The 18,909-nt window shown below is 37.5% G+C and overlaps 1 protein-coding gene across 6 annotated transcripts in view; it reads right to left on the bottom strand.

Annotated features, from left to right (window-relative positions):
• The window catches only part of LRP2 (LDL receptor related protein 2), a 163,331-nt gene that overhangs the window by 80,771 nt on the left and 63,651 nt on the right, over positions 1-18,909 (bottom strand). For all 6 annotated transcript variants that reach the window (XM_067549286.1, XM_067549290.1, XM_067549288.1 and 3 more), the window contains 11 exons: positions 16,941-17,180; positions 15,793-15,912; positions 15,264-15,380; positions 14,133-14,510; positions 12,914-13,162; positions 11,375-11,586; positions 10,214-10,398; positions 8,695-8,923; positions 6,582-6,759; positions 4,483-4,611; positions 387-553 (listed from right to left, as the gene is read on the bottom strand). In XM_067549286.1, the coding sequence (XP_067405387.1) occupies positions 387-553; positions 4,483-4,611; positions 6,582-6,759; positions 8,695-8,923; positions 10,214-10,398; positions 11,375-11,586; positions 12,914-13,162; positions 14,133-14,510; positions 15,264-15,380; positions 15,793-15,912; positions 16,941-17,180 (2,204 nt within the window). The remainder of the gene's footprint in view (positions 1-386; positions 554-4,482; positions 4,612-6,581; positions 6,760-8,694; positions 8,924-10,213; positions 10,399-11,374; positions 11,587-12,913; positions 13,163-14,132; positions 14,511-15,263; positions 15,381-15,792; positions 15,913-16,940; positions 17,181-18,909) is intronic.

Genomic DNA, 18,909 nt, shown 5'->3' with positions numbered 1-18,909 from the left:
TTTTTGAAATCACATTTTCCTGGGGTTTTTTTTACATATTTTTCTATACTGACAAGCGAAGGGCCCAACCCTTGAAACATTCACACATATGAATAATTTTACTCTAATGAGTAGTCCCCTGAGTAAAGTTACTTGTGTGTTCACAGAGCTGAGCCCTAACTGAATACACAGAAGAAACAATGAAACTGACTAATAAACAAAATGAAAAAAACTATAAAGAAATATTTTTCTTTCATTTCTTTGCGTTATTGTAACTATAAGTACTATTTAGTACTATTATGTTAATATTAACTAGTATTAGTATGTGAAAAAAATTAGACACAAGTATCATTTTTAAATGGGTGTTGTCCCTTTAGTGCACGTTTCAAACACAAGTATTAACTTACTGGATTTTCAACCCAATAGATCATCTGTTCTGAATCGTCAAAGTCAACATCAACGCCATTCTGTATTCCTGCTATTGGAACCATGGCATCATTGCCCTTCTCCGCAGGGTTAAGAGAAATCCCATAAATGATATTCTCTCTGACAGCAATAAGGAAGGGTTGTTCAACTGTGAAAACAACAGAACAGAAATCAGAACGACACTCCTCTATATTTCATCCAGTTCAGGAATTGGGATCGGGGTTGCTCCCTTTGTGCCACAATTTGGGAGCACACACAATAAGATTTTCAAAACCGAGTATTATTTATACCCTTCAGGTGATATTTTAAGCACTGAAATCTATGACCTGGTTTTCAAAAGGGCTGGGCACCTTGCAGCTCCCACTGAAGTCAGTGAAACTAGTCATATGAGTAAAGATACTCAAGGGTAAGGCTATGTCTACACTGACGGCGGCAAAGTCGCCGCCATCAGATCGAGGTATTAGGACCACCTTCTCAAGTGGCGTAGCGCTGTGTTGACGGGAACACGGTTCCCATCAGCGCAGTGCAGTGAAGACGGCATGCAGAACAGAAGCAGAGAAGTCGATGGGAGTTACGCAAGTTTTTTTGTGTAGCTTGCGTAACTCCAGTCCACTGCCGCCGAATCGCCGAGGTAAGTGTAGACAAGCCCTAAGTGTTTGCAGGATATTATAATATAAGTCTAATTCAGCAAAATATTTATGATGGGATTTTCAATATGCTTAAGTGATTTAGGAGCACAGGGCCCACTGAAATGCAACAAAACTTGTGCTCTAAAGTCACCTAGGCATTATTGAAAGACGCTTAAACATATGCTTGATTTTAAACATGTGCTGTTCCAGTGGAGTAATTAGATCAGTAGTTTAAAGATAAGCCAATAACTAAGTGCTTTGCTGAGTTAATATAAGGCCATAACAAAGAACACGACAAAAATATTGCTCTGATAAACAGAAGACAGTTTTAGTAATTAATCATTCAATTATCATTGAATTCTATGAATTGAACTAATAATAAAGGGTAAGATTGTCGCTTTCCCTAATGCAGGAGCACAGGGGAGTTAGAGGACATGAGCCAACACCCTAACCCATGCCAGGATGACCATTCTGCAGACATAGGAGACACAGCAGGCTCGGCAGGACTGCAGCTCCCTGCCCTTGTCCATCGCCATGAACAAGTGAGCAGGGAATGAGCAGAGAGTGGTGAGGAATGAGACCAATGCAGCTGACAGCTGAGCCAGTACTAGTGGAAAAGTAAACTGCACCATGCAAAAGGCAGCAGTAACTCACTTCACCTCCTGGAGTGCAGTGGAATCAGTGAAGGAATTGTGACACTCTGAGGGTTTGTTTGTTCTGGGGGGTTTTAGCATTAGTTAGAGGTGCTGTGTATTTACACTCCGGCCTTGCATCAGTGAAGCTACATTCATGCAAAAATATCCCAGGGCAGACAAAGCCCTGCCAAGGCAGCTCCTCATTAAGCACAGCTATATGCTGCCCCTTATATAGATGTTTAAGTATCGACCTAGCCTCAAAGGAGGTCACACATGAACTGCCCGAGATGTACATTAGTATTGTACCTAATAACCTAGTTATAAATTCATAACATACCCGGGGAATATTAAAAGCACAGAGTTTGGTTGGGTTGTTTTATTTATTTCACAATTATGAATATGTACAGCCTGATTCTGTGCTCTGGAGTAACTCCACTGAAGTTCATGGAGCTACATGAGAGTAAAATCAGTGAAGCTGAATCAGGTCTATACAACATGTCCTTCATAGAGCTATTCATTTTAATGCACATTTACATGATTAAGTTGTATTTTATATAAAATTCATGTCTTATTCAATTTAAATTAAATGTTTGAGACACTCCATTTACTGTGTTAGCATAAGGTTTCTACATTTGTGTTACTTCTCCCCCCCCCTCCCCCCCCCCTTTTTTTTTTTTTTTTTTTTAAGATTCACCATGTAAAATGATAGTATCTCTAACATTCAGGTCACAAAAAGTTTAAAAATAGAATTACTACAAAACCTAACCTTGAGATCAAAATTACCAAAGCCATTTTGTAAAGCAAGAAAATGTGCAATCTAGGAATTAACACTTTTCCATCAGCATAAAGTTAGTAATATTAGATACACCAATTACCTAATGCAGAGTTCACCAACATCACTCAGCTGAAAAGAACACTATGCAGCCAAAATGTGTGTAACTCAGTTTAATCTTTCTGCTGAAAGTTTGTGCTGGCAAACTAAACTAAACAATGTCAGCAAGGATTATGATCATAAAAAATCTCTGAAGAAGAATGGCAAATGCCTATTCTTTTGTAATCATTAGCGGTAATTAAAATCTTTCACCATGAAAAGAATCAGTAATGTTGTATAATACTCTTTGCTGATAAGATCTGACCTATAGTAAATCTCCTGCATAAATAAAATCAGTTGTTTTCTATATGCTGTTTTTTAAATGTATAATAGAAGTTTTAAGTAAACAGACTAAAGAAGCCAACACAGATTAAAATAATCTGAAGTAGTATTCAGTTTCTTCACTCAAACAGAAATTTCTACAGATCCTTTTTTTTTCTTGCACAATTCTATGCATTGAACAGCTATGGAATTTAGAAAAAGGTCACAACAATACATAAATGGATTTAGGAAGTTTCACAGTATGCCCCTGGTTTATAGTCTAGGAAGAAAGAACAAGACTTTCCAAATATTTTGATCCATTGGCTAGATATAGTGGCATTAAAAGATCCTGCAAACACTTGCTAACGTGCGTAACATTTCTCATGTGAATGTTTGCTTGATCACAGATGTAATCTATTTCTTTCATTATACTTTCTATAAACCCAGCTCCACACCTTCTTACTCTAGAGTATAGTGCATACTTCAAGGAGTAGTCCCCTTTTCTCCAGATTGAAAAACAAATGTGTATTGCACACAAACTTAAAACACTTTATTTAGTTTATTGTTTCTAAATAGTAAGGGAAAATCCATATGGCTCTTGAAGAATACACTGCTTTAAGCATCTATTCAACAAAAAAAAGCACTGATTTGCCCTTGAAAACTCAGTTAGAAGGTGTCCAGTGAATTGGTCAGAGAACTTCATTCTGCTTAGTCCAGAGGCATTTCTAAACTAAATTTCATGTGCTCTGGAGCTTCCATTTCAGAGATACCCCAAAGCACATTGCATATCTCCAGAGCTAAGCGAACAATTCATAGTGAATGCTTTATTCGATTAATTTAGTTTCTTTTTCTGGTCATGAATTCCCTCCAAGCAATTTATGATTTTCTTGAATTTTTGGAAAATTAATTTGTGGAATGACTTCTGCAAACAACCCTTGGTCTGCAGATTGGTCAAGGGCAGATCAGTGTAATTATCTGATATCTGAAATTCGAGTTGGGTAGGTAGGTTTTGATTAGTCCCAAATCACGTGTAGTATTTGTAATACTAGTTTGTGCCTCTAGAGCTCCTGTATTTGGTACTCAGACCTTTTACTCAAGGAACAGTAGAGTGCATGTTGCAACAGTTCCGGCTGTTCTCCATAATTCATCTCTTGCCAGCATCAGTAATTAGGTATCATTAGTTACACACACTGCATCATGATACTCCTTTGGCTCTCTGATTGGATGACTACAAGTCTTAGAATGAGGTTTCTAGTCTGAATAGTTACATTTAAAAGTTCAACATTCTCTTAATATTCTCTAATATTTGCTAAAAATTCACTCTTTTCACCAGTATTCCTGTCAAAAACACCCAATGTCCTGAGCACTTTAAAAATCTGGCTCTTTCATAGGTGCCTAAATGGGAGCTGAGTTTTTTCAAAAATCTGCCCCCTGAGATTGTAAGTGGTGAGCATTTGAAAATCTGGCCAAGAGTTCTTGCAAAAAGTTGGCCCCAAACCTTTAAGAAAATGTACATTCCATGAAAACGGCCTAAAATGTTGTAGGATATATTTTCCATAAATAGCAGTTCACCATTTTGTGTCATACATCCTGCCCTGTCAGAGGAATGGACTTAGTGATCTAATGGATGTTTTTCTTTCCTTGTTTTGTTTTTTTGCATCTCTGGCTATTATGGTCCTACCTCTCATGCAGTTCACATTATCAGGAGAAAGTGTCCATCCTGAAGGGCAGGCACAAGAATAAAACCGTGGCCCTGATGAAGAAAGCAAGCACAGGTGGCTACAGGGAGACGTCGCACAAGAGTTGACACCTGAGATTAAAAAGAAAGCACTGGTTAATCTAAAAAGTAATAGTACGATAGGTTGTGCAGTTCTGTTTGCTTACACTCAAAGTCGATGTCCTTTTAGGTCCTGATCCCGTTACAGTTAAAACTGTTGGACTTGGCCCACTACATTACTTTATTTGTATTTCTTTCAATTTAGGAACTACATTTCCTAGAAGCAGGAACATTCTAAGACAGTGTAACACTGAGTAACCTTCCCATGTTGCTTGTTAGAAGAACAGTGCTGTTGACATACCAGCCCTTTCGTTTCATTTGCATAACACAGAACATTGGAGTCCATCTGCACTCCCTGATGTCACTGCATGGCGAGGGCTGCAGAATTCCCAGTCCATGATCATACTAACCTTATCTGTTATGGCAAGTTTAGGGATTTAAATTAATTCTCAAGGCTGGGATTTTCAGAGGAGCCCAAAGAGTGAGTTAAGTGCCCAAATCCCATTCAATTTTAGTGGGATTTGGGTGCCTAACTCCAGGGGTTCCTTTGAAAATCCCAAACTAAACTTTTAAAATGCAAATTACAGAGGGAACATGGTCTCTTCTGATCACCAGTGATCTACCTATTGAATTTCCAAATTAGATCATTTTGTTTAATCCCACAAATTTGCCACTAAATATGAGTTCTCATGAAGAGTGACCTTCACAGAGTGAAATTAGGTTTTGAAGCTACCCCTAACAATTAGCAGCAGTTTAATTTAGCTAATCTGAGAGGTCTAGAATCTGAAAGATAAAATGTCATCATTTCTAATTTAAAACCTAAAGAAAATTTAAAAAGAAATTAACAAAACAGCAGTAAGGCAGCAGCATAAAATCAGAACTCAAGATACAGAAGAACAATATAGTAGATTAAGAACATAAGAATGGCCATGCTGGGTCAGACCAATAGCCCTCTATCTCAGTATACTGTCTACAAACAGTGTCCAATGCCAGATGCTTTGGGAGAATGAACAGAATAGGGCAATTATCAAGTTATCCATACCCAGTCCCAGCTTCTGACAGTCAGAGATTTAGGGAAACCCAGAGCATGAGATTGCATCCCTGACCATCTTGGCACATAGCCATTGATGGACCTAACCTCCACAATTTACCTAAATATTTTTTGAACCCAGTTATGCTTTTGGCCTTCATGACATCCCGCAGCAATGAGTTTCACAGGTTGACTGTATATGTGTGAAGAAGTAGTTCCTTATGTTTGTTCTAAACCTCCTGTTTATTAAGTTCATTGAGTGACCCCTGGTTCTTGTGTTACATGAAGGGGTAAACAACACTTCCCTATTCACTTTCTCTATACCATTCATATTAGTGACCTCTATCATATCATCCCTTAGTCATCTCTTTTCTAAGCTGAACAGCCCCAGTCTTTTTAATCACTCCTTGTATGGAAACTGTTCTATATCCCTAATAGTTTTTGTTGCCCTTCTCTGTACTTTTTCCAATTCTAATATATCTTCTTTGAGATGGGGTGACCAGAACTGCACATAGTATTCAAGGTATGGGCACACTATGGAATAACACCATTCTTTTCCCTTTCCTTTTCACTATGAATCAAAGTTAAAGTGCTTAAAAAGCAAGCCAACAAGATATCTCATAAAAAATGTGACATAATTGTGTGCAAGGAATTCATCCACCTATTCCACCCAGAGATGTTTTACAATATAAAATACATTCTAAGGTGTAAGTTGTCATATAAATAAGATAAAAAGAAATAACATAGCAAGTCCAGATACCAGTTCCTTACTATACATTTTTCCTGTTTTGATTTTGTATTGCCAAGGTTATTTTGTTTGATTTACCACCAGATTGGATGGACTGGATCAGCCTCCAACAGCCAGCATTGTTAGTGATGTCAGCTTATTTTAAGCCATGCCCTTTGTTGGCATGAATGATTCCAACAGTATTTCTGAATATGCAGATAGCAGATTTTGCTTTGTTTGACTTACCACCAGGTTGTTTAAGAGGATGGACAGCAACAATCCCCAAAGGCTGGTGAATGTTATAAATCATAACTGTTTGGTTTCCTCCATGCCACTTGTTGGCCCGAATTACTCGATTCGTGTATCGGTCACTCCAATACACAAAATCTTCAAAGAGCGTCAGGGCATGTGGATGCCGTAACACCTAAAAGGCAAGAATATTTACCAATTTAGTTCCATTGGTATTATTATTCAGCACTTGCACTGAAATAACAGCAGAGCTAAGCACAGCAGAACACATAACAGCTCTCACTCCACAGCCATCCTTCAGTAGGAATACAAATGATTTACCCTCTCCTCTATCACCTGATAACAGGTGCTAATTGCTTTGCTGGAAAAAATAAGTTTGTAAATGAAAAAGTACTTGGCAAATAAACACTTGTCTGTCATTGTAAGTATAAGATGTGTAGCCTGGAAGATCAATAGAACTGTCACATGTTGTAAGGGTAGAACAGATACTAGTTAAAGGGGTGGGTGTAGATTTTGAAAGGCATGAGGGGAACAGTCAGTGGGAGGTGGGTGCCTAACAGCCCTTTCTACCTTTGAAAACATCCCTTGTAGTTTACTGGCCTGTTGTAGAGAGTCGTGTATCCAAACTTGAGGAAAATTAAGGAAGAGATCTCAGGATTTGAAATGGGTCCAGTTTAAGAAGAACTGGTTTGTCCTGTCAAGGAAAAGTGAGGCCATAGCCTCAATTGTTGTAAATCCAAGTAGCTTCATTGATTTAAATGGAGTTACGCCTATTTATAGTATCTGAGGATTTATCCCGTATCCCTCATGCTGCAGTATAGTACAAAGAACTCCTATTTATGCAATCCACAATTATAGCAACTGTTACCAAAACTATAGCTAAAAAAGAACATGAACAGGTTTGCTCCCCCTACACACACACACACCATTCATCCACTTAATAAACTAAACACGCACAAAATGGGCAGTTAACTTCAGTTATCATGTCTGCTCAAAATAATCTTATATTATGTATTACATATGTATATTATATATCCTTGGCTGTTGACTTTTAAAGTTACTCTAGCTTCAGGTATTTATTATTGTTAGTATGTATCGTATTCGTGTTATCATATGTATTGAAAAAAATAATTACATTCTCTAAAACTACTCTAATTGTGGTAATTTCATGTAGAGTAGGGGACCTACTGCTAGAAAGTATCTTTGAAAAATGACAGCTGCTTACACAGTTCAAAAATCTTGGCTTACAATTTGTGCATTGTGCTGCCAAAGAGAATTCACTAATGTGGTTCCATAGTAGGTCACCATATATCTTATAGAGCCCAAAGGACCCTAGAAGTAGGCTCAAGTCACATAGTTCAGGTCCAGATTTAGTTAATATTTATGGGGTAGATTCCTGTTTTCATATCGAAAGATTTGTGCATGTAATTCTTGTTAGCATTAAGAGGAATTCAATACATTAATCCTCACATACTTCTATTATTAACTGATAAACCTGCATAAAAGCATTAACTGATAAACCTGTTCAGTACTATATAAGGTATAGAATCCTGCTTGTGCCTAAATAGGTGGTAAAAAGTGTGGACAGGCATTATAGTGGGCAAAGCTGTGCTGCAAGCAGCAACGTGTACCATGAGGAGATGGAGATGAGCGCTGCCAATGATGACCTGAAGTATGATAGCAGATATTAGCTGCTACCACACTGGAACTCACACTATGATGATAGGTAGGGCTTGGTTCCTCATTTGCTGCTCTTGATAGTAAGTACTAGCAGCTCAGAGCATATTAAGGCAGTCTCATTGTTGGGCAAAATGTCCCTTATGTCCCAAGCCTTTTCCTAGCATATTCAGCTACATCCAATGCATTGGGTTTAGTAGCAATGGAGGATAGGGCTTTTAGACTTCATGCTATTAGACAGAGCCAGATGAGAGGAAGGATGGTCCAGTGTTTGGATCACTAGGCTGGAGCCCCGAGTTCCATTTTCTGCTCTGCTACATGATCTTGGGCAAGTCACTTAATCTCTTATTTCCAATTTGTAATGGGGGAGGGGGGCATAAAAGAACTTTAGAACCATGGGAAACAGGGTTTTTTTTTATTATTATTGTCTTACCAAGTCACTTGCTACCACCTGTCGCCTGTTGTTTCCATTGTAATCGCAAAAATCAATATAATCAAGATAAGCATCAGCAAAGTAAAGCAGTTTATTTGGATAATCAATGGAAAGTCCATTGGGCCAGTAGATTTTATTACTAATGATAACTGTTCGCATGGTGCCATCCATGCTAGCTTTTTCAATTCGAGGATTTTGACCCCAGTCTGTCCAGAACATCACATGAGCACTGTAAAAAATAACGGGTGGTTACTGATTGAGAAAAATATTTGATATTAAGAAATCTTAGAGAAAGTCTTGTTAGACCAAAAAATACCCCCAAAAACTTACAGAATATACTATACAATAAAACACTATTGAAATCAATGTAGGATTAGTGGACTAGGATTCTTCTTATTCAAAATAAGTGTAACCATAACTTTAATAAAACATTTTTAAACATGTTTTCTGCTATAGCTTTAATACATAATTGGTAACTCTAACTGGAAGTTATCTTGTAATCATGTGATTATTTTTCAACTCTTACATAACATGGCTGACCTTCCAACTCCTGAACTGCTTAATGCCAACTTAATAAGATAGACATTTGTGTCTTGCATGGTGTGTCCTTATACAGCTACCATATTATTATAACTGAGGAGCTCAGCATGACTGACAGCATAGTTCAGCGCTCAAGCTGTTAGAGAGCACAGTAGACAGCCAAAGCTCTGCTAATAAAACAGTATATGAATGCACGGGTCTATCAATTTACCTTCCACTATTCAGTACAGTCAGCAGTACACAAATAGTGGGGAAAAATTCACCTGCCACTAACATTCAGCACTGACTGTTTTGTCACATCTTCAGATGGGAAAGCACTTAATGATTACTGGCAGCTTTCCCAAATTAATAAAGTGTAAATGTTTTCAGTGTGCAAGAGAACCAGCTGTTTGCTATACAGGCATGACACATACTGTATGTAGCTATATGATGCAACACTGAATAACCATAACATATTAACATTATAAAACATAAACTCTTATCTAAGAAGTAAATGTTATTAGAGAGACAATGTGGGTGAGGTAATATCTTTTACTGGACCAACTTCCGTTGGTGATAGAGACAACGGAAGTTGATCCAATAAAACATATGATCTCACCCACCCTGTCTATCTAATATCCTGAGACCAATACAGCTACAACAACACTGCATACAAGTGTTATAACATCTGTTTCAAGATAACAAAGACAGTAATTAAAGTGAAAGACAGTTAATTAAGGTGAAACAAAGTAGCAAGTGGCTGTATTATACTATGGTTTGAATAAGATTAAATGTTTGCTATAACTGAGACTGGCGAACAAACTTAGTTTAGTAAACTGGAAATTCTCTACAATCCAAACCCTGATTGTTACTTACACTTACAATAAATTTGGGTACATCTTAAATATTGCACTTTGGATACAAATTAAAATTATTTTACCATTGAAACCATTATAAAATAATACTTGTTTTCAAAACAAAAACATAAAAGAAATCTTACTCAATTCTGGGATCTAACACTAGTCCCCTTGGGTTTGTTATATTTTCACTAATCAGCACAGTCCTGTGGCTCCCATCCATTCTAGAGACTTCAATTGTTTCCAGAACAAAGTCTGTCCAGTAAAGATTGCGACCTACCCAGTCTACCGCTATACTTTCAGTCACGGTGACACCACTGTCAAACACCTGTTAAAAACATCAGAGAGTTAGTTGGTACTAACTAATTTACCATGAAATATTGGTAACATTTCTTAAAAAGCTGTAGAAGAGGGGGAACCAAGTAACTTTTACCCTTTAGATTTCTTATACAAAATAAGGGCCAGTCTGTGAACCCCACACTCCTATTAGTGAGCAATTACTCATCTGCGTAGTCCTATTGACATCTATGGGACTACTTGAACGAGTAATGGCCCACTGCAGTAAGAAGGGTTTATTGGTGCCACATCAGTGTAGCATTAATACATCAAGCCCTTATATAGAGAGAGAGAGACACACGCACACAGGCTTCAGGCCTGGGAAAGGTACTTCGAGTGTCACAGCTAAATACAAGATTGAATAAATAGTTGCATCTTGAATGGTCCCTTACAATATGTGCTACTACTTATGCTAAACTATCTGTTCAGACTTGTATTAGCTGTGACGCTCTGAGGCCAGGTCTACACTATAGACCTATATAAGTATAACTACACCGCTCGGGATTGTGAAAAATCCACACCCGAGTGATGTAGTTATACCAACCTAACCCCACCATGTAGATAGCGCTACATAAATGGAAAAGCTTCTTCCGTCAACATAACTACTGTCTCTTGGGGAGGTGAATTAACTACACTAATGAGAGAAGGTCTCCCATCAACGTATGAGCGTCTTCACTTAAGTGCTGCAGCTGTGCAAATGCAGAGTTTTAAGTGTAGATGTGCCCATAGTACCTTTCCCAGACCTGAAGAAGAGCTCTGTGTAGCTCAAAAGCTTGTCTCTCTCACCAACATAAATTGGTCCAATAAAAGATACTACTTCATCCACCTTTGTCTCTCTATAATCCTAGGACTGACATGGCTACAATAACACTGCATCTTACATCTTTGTTAACTGAAGATATAGTATATTCTCCCCTTCCTTTACATAATGAAAAGAAATAAAAGACTACATTCCCCAAAAGACTTACTATTTTTCGGTCTGTGCCATTTTGGTAAGCACTCCAAATCTTATCTTGTGTGGTGTCAGACCAATAGATGCGACCAGTGACTGAATCAAAATCAATAGCTACTATATTCCTCCCATCTCGAACCAGAGAATAAATGTTGTGTGCCTGAGAGGTGATGTTGTCTACCACAATTTGGTTGCGGCTTGCCACTAGTAAGAGAAGATTCCCAGACTCTGCAAAAGAAAAGAAATGAATACAAACAAATCAGCTGTGCGATGGTAACCCAATAAACCATTCAGAATGTTTTTCTCTGGAAGGAAAATGTACCACTAAGATTTTATAACTTGGCCAAATTTGGATGGGCGTTCCCAGGAAAAGGGAGATTTATATCCCTGACACAGGAAGGCCCCCTTGCTCGAAGTATGGAGGTGCTACAGCTTGTGGACATTTTTGAATATGGGCAAAATAATGAACTTTTCCCTAAACTTGTTCTTGAAAGTGTCTAAATCATTTTTGTTGAAAGTTTCAAAAAAAGTCCGCCTGAGGTTGACACCTCATAAGGAAAATTTCAGCCAGAACAGCTAAAAAATTAGCAAAAATTATAAGCAATTGAAAATGGAAGTTTTTTGGTCAACCTGCACTATAAACAATGTCACCTGCACCACCTATGATGTAGATACTGAACAAGCTAGGTATATTTTATCTATAGCGTGTGTTAAGGAGTACCACTCAATGCTCACAATTATTTGTTTCAACCAAGCTATGTTTGGTGCAAGAATGAGGGTGGAAGGTCAAACGTAGCTTTAAAGTGGCCACTTTTCTAGGGCCATCTTAGGACCTGCTGACTCAACATAAGTCAAGGCCTCTTCAGGGCCATTCTGACCAACATACAAGCAGCCAACGATGGCAAGGGCCCATCACTCCAGCAGACAGTAATTGCCTAAGCGCCATTGGTATGCCCCTTTTTTCCAGCTACACAGTCTGCAAAGAATGCGGTGCTGAGCTGCTCCACCACTGGGGATTCCTCCTATCACATGGGAATCCTCTGGTGACTAGATCCACTGGGTGCGTGGCTCCTTTGTACTGCTGGAGTGCCATGAAAAGACCACAAGACAATGGAAAATGAGGACCAGTGGGTGACATTCGCTCCTCTACAGAAGGCCAGCCAAAAGCCTGGGCACTATTTAAGTACTACATAAGGCTGGGACTTAAGTGGTTCATAGACCTTGCACTCTGCCCAGAGGCAAATTTTACTCAATGGGTCAAAACCTAAGAGATGCTGAGCATCTGCATGCCCACTGAACTCCTTCCTCCAAAATATGCTTTCACAATATCAATGTTAGAAACCCAGAACAATCTATTTTAAAGCATAGCTAGGCTCACAGCTAACAGTTTTAATACCCAGGGTTATATGCCATGAATTACTTAAAATGGCTATTTTTATAACCTCTTGTAAAACAGAGGGTTGGTAGCGTTATGCAAATGTCTGTGTACAGGATGCTATGGACCATACCTAGAACCCCTGATCACTTTTTTCAATTTTATATCAGTATTCCTCACCTGCAGCTTTACAAGTCCTTCCATTGCCTTCTAAAATATATCCTTCATCACAGTAACACCTCGAAGACCCTCTTTCATTGTAACAATGCTGACTGCAAAAGCCGGGAGGGTCACATTCATTAATATCTTCACAGGTCTTGGAGTCATTGGCAAGATAGTATCCGACTGGACATGTACATTGAGCTCCAAAAGGCCCTTGAATGCATTCGTGAGTACAGCCAGCATTATTGTCAGAGCAGCTCTCCTGATCTGAAACAGAGGCGAGGGGAAACAAGCAGATTTTTTTCAAAAGTTTCTATGCTTGAGTCAATCCTGTGTATTTGCACTATGAGCCACGATATGCCCCCAAAACTGCCAAATTATTGAGACTGTGGCCAGGATCTTTATTCATCACAGTAAAGTATAATACATATAATTAATTAAAAGGAGAGTAAGTTAATAATATTTGTCACTATCGTGTAAAAGGAATTCAAAACATAAGAGTTCTTTGCGAAAGTTTTAAAATGGTTAAAAGCAGAGTTAGCTGGAAGTATGTAAATCATTTATAGTACAAATGGGAATTTCAAATATTATTAATACACAATACATAATTTCATAATCATACCTGGCTGGGGTTCATCTGAGAGCGTGCATTGATTAAAGAGAGAAAGGAAGGAAGGAAAGAAAGAAAGTTACATTTAAGTGAAAATCAATAGTCACAATCAACATAAACACAAATTCTGCTCATTCATGGGTTTTTAGATTAAAATCAGAAAAAAATAAAGTTAGAAATATCTAAGAAAATATTAAAGACTGAATCCAATTTAATTTTAAATGACAGCAAACAGTAAACTTTGATCAAGTTCTGTTTTTAAAATGTCAAGCATAAGCAAATAGAATCCAATATATTACTCCTAAATAAAACAAAACCTCCACCGAAGTTAATGGAAGTCCACTGAATAAAGAATGCAAGATTAGGCTCACAATCACGGGTAACGAATTCACTGGAATTGCCTTTTTACTGAAAGGTGCAGTTCACGTCTGAGATTCACACTTAATCAAGCTTCATATTGAATCTCAGCACATTTCTGAGTTCACAGTGAATCTTGCGTTTTCTGCCAGAAACGTTACTATGATGAATATACAACGGTGAAGCAGTGATGATGCTCATTGTACTGCATAACTTTTTGAAACAGCACAAAACTTTCTAGGCTATTGTGCATGCTAAACAGTAACTTACTACAGAGTGGGGATTCATCAGCTCCATTAGGACAATCTGCAACGTTATCGCATACTTTGCTCAGATTCACACAAATGCTGTGACCTGGACATTGCCATTGCCAGCTGGGGCACCGGAAAGGCTGAGTGGGACAATCTCTCTCGTCACTCATATCCCTGCAGTCATTGTCACCATCACAGATCCACGCTCGATAGATGCAGTTTCCATTATCACAGCGGAAAAGAGATGGAGGACAGGTCCTGGCAGGACATCTTTGGTGTTCATCTGAGCCATCCACACAGTCAGGATGGCCATCACATTCCCAGTTAACAGGAATGCAATTGCCATCAGACTGACACTGGAACTCATTCTGGTGGCACATCCCCGGTGGTCTTGTAGCTAGAAGAGTGATATTTGGTGATAAAGAAAGTATTTACATGCTCAAATGGAGATGCAAATCCAACGGGTCTAATTCAGCTCTGGTATAAGTTGCCGCAGGTTCAAGTCTGGCTACAGACATGAAGTTTTAGACTCTCCTAAATACTTTTGCTACTTTTTTAATGCAAAAAACAGGTAGCTTAATTCACTTATCACACTCTGCTGAGTATGTACATAGTAATATGCACACACACGCATACATGCATAGACTCACACAAAGTGCTGCCAATCTCTGAAACAGCAATCATCTGCTCACTGTCTCGTTAATTTAAATGTACAAAATCACAGAAAGGAAATAGCTCAAATTACAGAGTGTTTAAGGTTCAGTTACGATCTAGCTCTTCCGGGTTATGAGATTTCAAAAAAGTATAATAATTCTAAATATTTTAAAATTTTATTTCTAAATCTTAAAAAAACAAACAATGCTCGGGGCAAGTCTGCCAAAACCCCATTCAAGTTTTGGATCCACAAAGAATGAAAACTCTAGCCTATGCCAGAAAATTTGCTCTTGGACTGGAACTAACTGTATGAAGAGCTTCTGCTTGGGAGAAATATTTTAAGACCAAGTATTTTGAAAGCAGTTTTGAGGTTATAACAGAAACATTGGCAGACCATTCTATATAGCCGCAGCAGTGGATGAGATACAGTTTTTATAGACTTTATCTTATAATCAGAGCCTTTAATTTTAATGTCTATTCACTATTGTGTACTTACGACAACCAGTCTCATCTGAGTGATCATTGCAGTCAAAAACACCATCACACTGGTAATAAGTACTGATGCACTGGTCTCCACTTGCACATTTAAACTCTGAAGCACTACAGTTGTATACTACAAATGAATAAATATAGTATTGTATTAGCTATTACCTTATAAGGGTTAGATTGTGCCCAGCTTGTATGTAGGTACAAAAGATATGGAGGGTGCAAAAAATCCAGACATTATTGCAGTCTCTTGCTCCCTGGAGCAGACACTGTAAAACCTTTGCACCCCCTGGGAAACAAGACTCCATTAAGAGGCAGAGAGGAAGAAAGACCATGGCCCTCTGCCCCAACCCACACAGCAATGGGAATACTACTCTCACACACTGGGGAATTTTAGGAGGAATTTTGCCTCTTTGAGCAGCTCCATGCCAAACCCATTAAGGGTCTGTGCTTACATGACATGAGAGAGTCCTAAAAAACCATCATGTACAATACACAAATTCATAAATAACTGTATTTATGGGGGAAATTATACTTACTACAATCATGCTCATCTGCTCCATCTACACAATCCTTGTCCCCATCACAAACATAAAATGGGTCAATGCAGCGATGGTCAGGACACTGAAATTGACCAGGTTCACATGTCCCCGTAAAAGCTATTAAGAGCAAAATAAAGGTGGGGTTTTTTTCTCCTTTCTACCTTGAATCAGCAAAATGTTCAAAACAGGAAAACATCAGAATCAACTCTCTTAGCTGTGCATGCTATCTAACAGCTAACAGTGAGATAAATTAAAAACCTTCACAATAGACATTAGCAGAAGATAATGATTTATTTAGATGCAGGTTGGAAGTCATGGAAAATAGGACCATAGACTCGTAGAAATGTAGGGCTGAAAGGGACCTCAAAAGGTGATCTAGTCCATCCCCCATACTGAGGCAGGACTAAATATACCTAGATCATCTCTGATGGGTATTTGTCTAACCTGTTCTTAAAAACCTCCAATGAAGAGGATTCCACAACCATCCTAAGTAATCTGTTCTAGTGCTTAACTACCCTTAAAGTTAGAAAGCTTTTCCTAATATCTAATCTAAATATCCCCTGCTGCAGATTAAGATGATTACTTTTTATCCTATCCCCAGTAGACATGAAGAACAATGTATCACCATCCTCTTTATAACCATGATTCCAACCTGTGAGAAGGAGACTTGAAGGAGGGTGACCATAGAGCTTGCACTCTTACTGCATTGCAAAAATTCTGTGAGCTATTGCTAGGTAAAAATTTTCACCCTATATTATCTGATGGGACCTTCCTATCAATAGACTAATCAATGGGACCACTCATGTATGTAAGTGTTTACAACATCATTCCTTAGTTTCTTTGAATTTGTAAACAGTAATGTGATGGGGGGTTTTGCAGATATCATGATTCAGGGCAATATAGTTGTCACAATCACATCATTTTTAACAGTGACTGCTTTGTATTTCCATTTGGCCTCAATATTTAAATGTTCGTTAGCTTTTCCAAGTCTCAAAAAATTGAATAGTATTATTTCAAGTTCCATATTGGTTCTTTCTTTCCTTCTGAACATATTTATTCCTCTCATATACATACGTACATATATTTATGTAGACATATGTAATCTATACACATTGTAATGAAAACCAGACCATTCTGACACTTACTGCAATTTTTTTCATCTGACCCATCACCACAGTCATTATCTGTGTCACATAGCCAGATCCTGGGAATACACCTGTTATTATCACAGGTGAACAAGGTTACAGGGCATGAAGTGGGACCCTGTGTAGGACAATGCTGTTCATCACTGCCATCTAGACAGTCATTATGTTTGTCACAACGCCAGCGACCTGGAATGCACTGCCCATTGCCGCAGGTAAAGGCTGATGAAGCACAAGAATTATCTAAACAAAAAACAAAATATGAAAACATTTGTACAGTGATATCTCCAACACTTGTCTTCATTGAAAACATGTTCAAGGACTGTAATTATTCAATGTCTAAAACTTGCATCAAAAGCATTATTTATAGCAAGAAAGTGTCAGTAATTTTAATAAATACATTGTTAGAACAATTTTTTAAATTGCCATTATTAATGAAAAGTAAAATGTAAAGGTTTCAAAAAAATATTTCAAAAACAATCTAAAAAAGAAAGTCATTTGCTCCTAACAGTAATTAATTTCTCCTTCATTCTCACCACAATGACATCTTAGTTTTTCTAAAATAACAGTACAAATCCAGATTCTACCCTCAGTTACATACATGCAACTCCCAGTAAAGTCAATGAGAGTTGGTGCCATGTACCAGAAGGCAGAAGTTTACCCACATTCCACCAGTTATCTTGCTGATAGTTTAATTCTTGGTTATAAATCACCTTGAAGATGCCAACCACCAAATAAATATGGGGTATTCGTCTGATATTTTGTATGTATTATACTATCAACAGTAATTCTCCTACTACTCTCAGTTTATTTTCAATCAACAAATTAAATACTTTGTATGTTTGAGCCAATTTATTGCAAAGCCAAGAAATGAACAGTAAAGGCTGAAAGTGCACTCTTAATTCACTTTACTGTGAATTGGAGAAAAGACATACAGCAAACAGGCTTCGGAGAACTCAAGTAGATAAAATAGGGCTGTCAGTTAATCAATTAACACAAAACAAATTAACTAGATTTTAAAAAATAGTTGTGATTAATTGCAGTTTTAATTGCACTGTTAAACAATAATACAATACCAATTTAAATTTATTATAAATATTTTGGATATTTTTTCTATATCTTCAAATATATAGATTTCAATTTTAGCAGCAAATACAAAGTGTAAAGTGCTCACTTTATATTATTATTTTTCATTACAAATATTTTCACTGTAAAAAAGATAAACCAATGAAATAGTATTTTTCAATTCACTTCATACAAGTCCACTCAGTCCTACTTCTTGTTCAGCCAATTGCTAAGACAAACAAGTTTGTTTACATTTTACAGGAGATAATGCTGCCTGCTTCTAATTTACACCACCTGAAAGTGCAAACAAGCATTCGCATGGCACTCTTGCGGCCAGCATTGCCCGATTTATGTGCCAGATATGCTAAATATTCACATGCCCCTTCAAGCTTTGGCTTGTAGGGTTTAAAGTTTGACATTGTTTTGTTTTTGAGTGCAGCTATGTAAAAAAATTAAAATAATTCTACATTTGTAAGTTGTACTTTCACAATAAAGAGATTGCACAACAGTACTTGTATGCGGTGAACTGAAAAATACTACTTCTTTTGTTTAACTTTTTTACAGTGCAAATATTTGTAATAAAAATAATAAAGTGAGCACTGTACACTTTGTTTTCTATGTTGTAATTGAAATCAATATTTGAAAATGTAGCAAAACAGCCAAAAATATTTATAATAAATGTAAATTGGTATTCTGTTATTGTTTAACAGTGCAATTAAAATTGCGATTAATTGTGATGATTTTTCTCTCATGATTAATTGCAATTATTTCTTTTAATCGTTTGACAGCCCTCAGATAAAATAAAAACCTATCCAAAACTTTACCCCAGAACTCAAACCCTTTCACAGTTTTGTTCAACCATCCACATGCCTCTTCATTTAGCAATTTCATCTCGGAGAAGAAATAT

The sequence above is a fragment of the Emydura macquarii genome, unplaced genomic scaffold (genome assembly GCF_026122565.2).
Source record: "Emydura macquarii macquarii isolate MOO-44397 ecotype Brisbane River unplaced genomic scaffold, CSIRO-AGI_Emac_v2 contig_1253, whole genome shotgun sequence".
NCBI classification, from domain to species: domain Eukaryota; kingdom Metazoa; phylum Chordata; order Testudines; family Chelidae; genus Emydura; species Emydura macquarii.
This window is presented reverse-complemented; position numbering and strand designations above follow the sequence as displayed.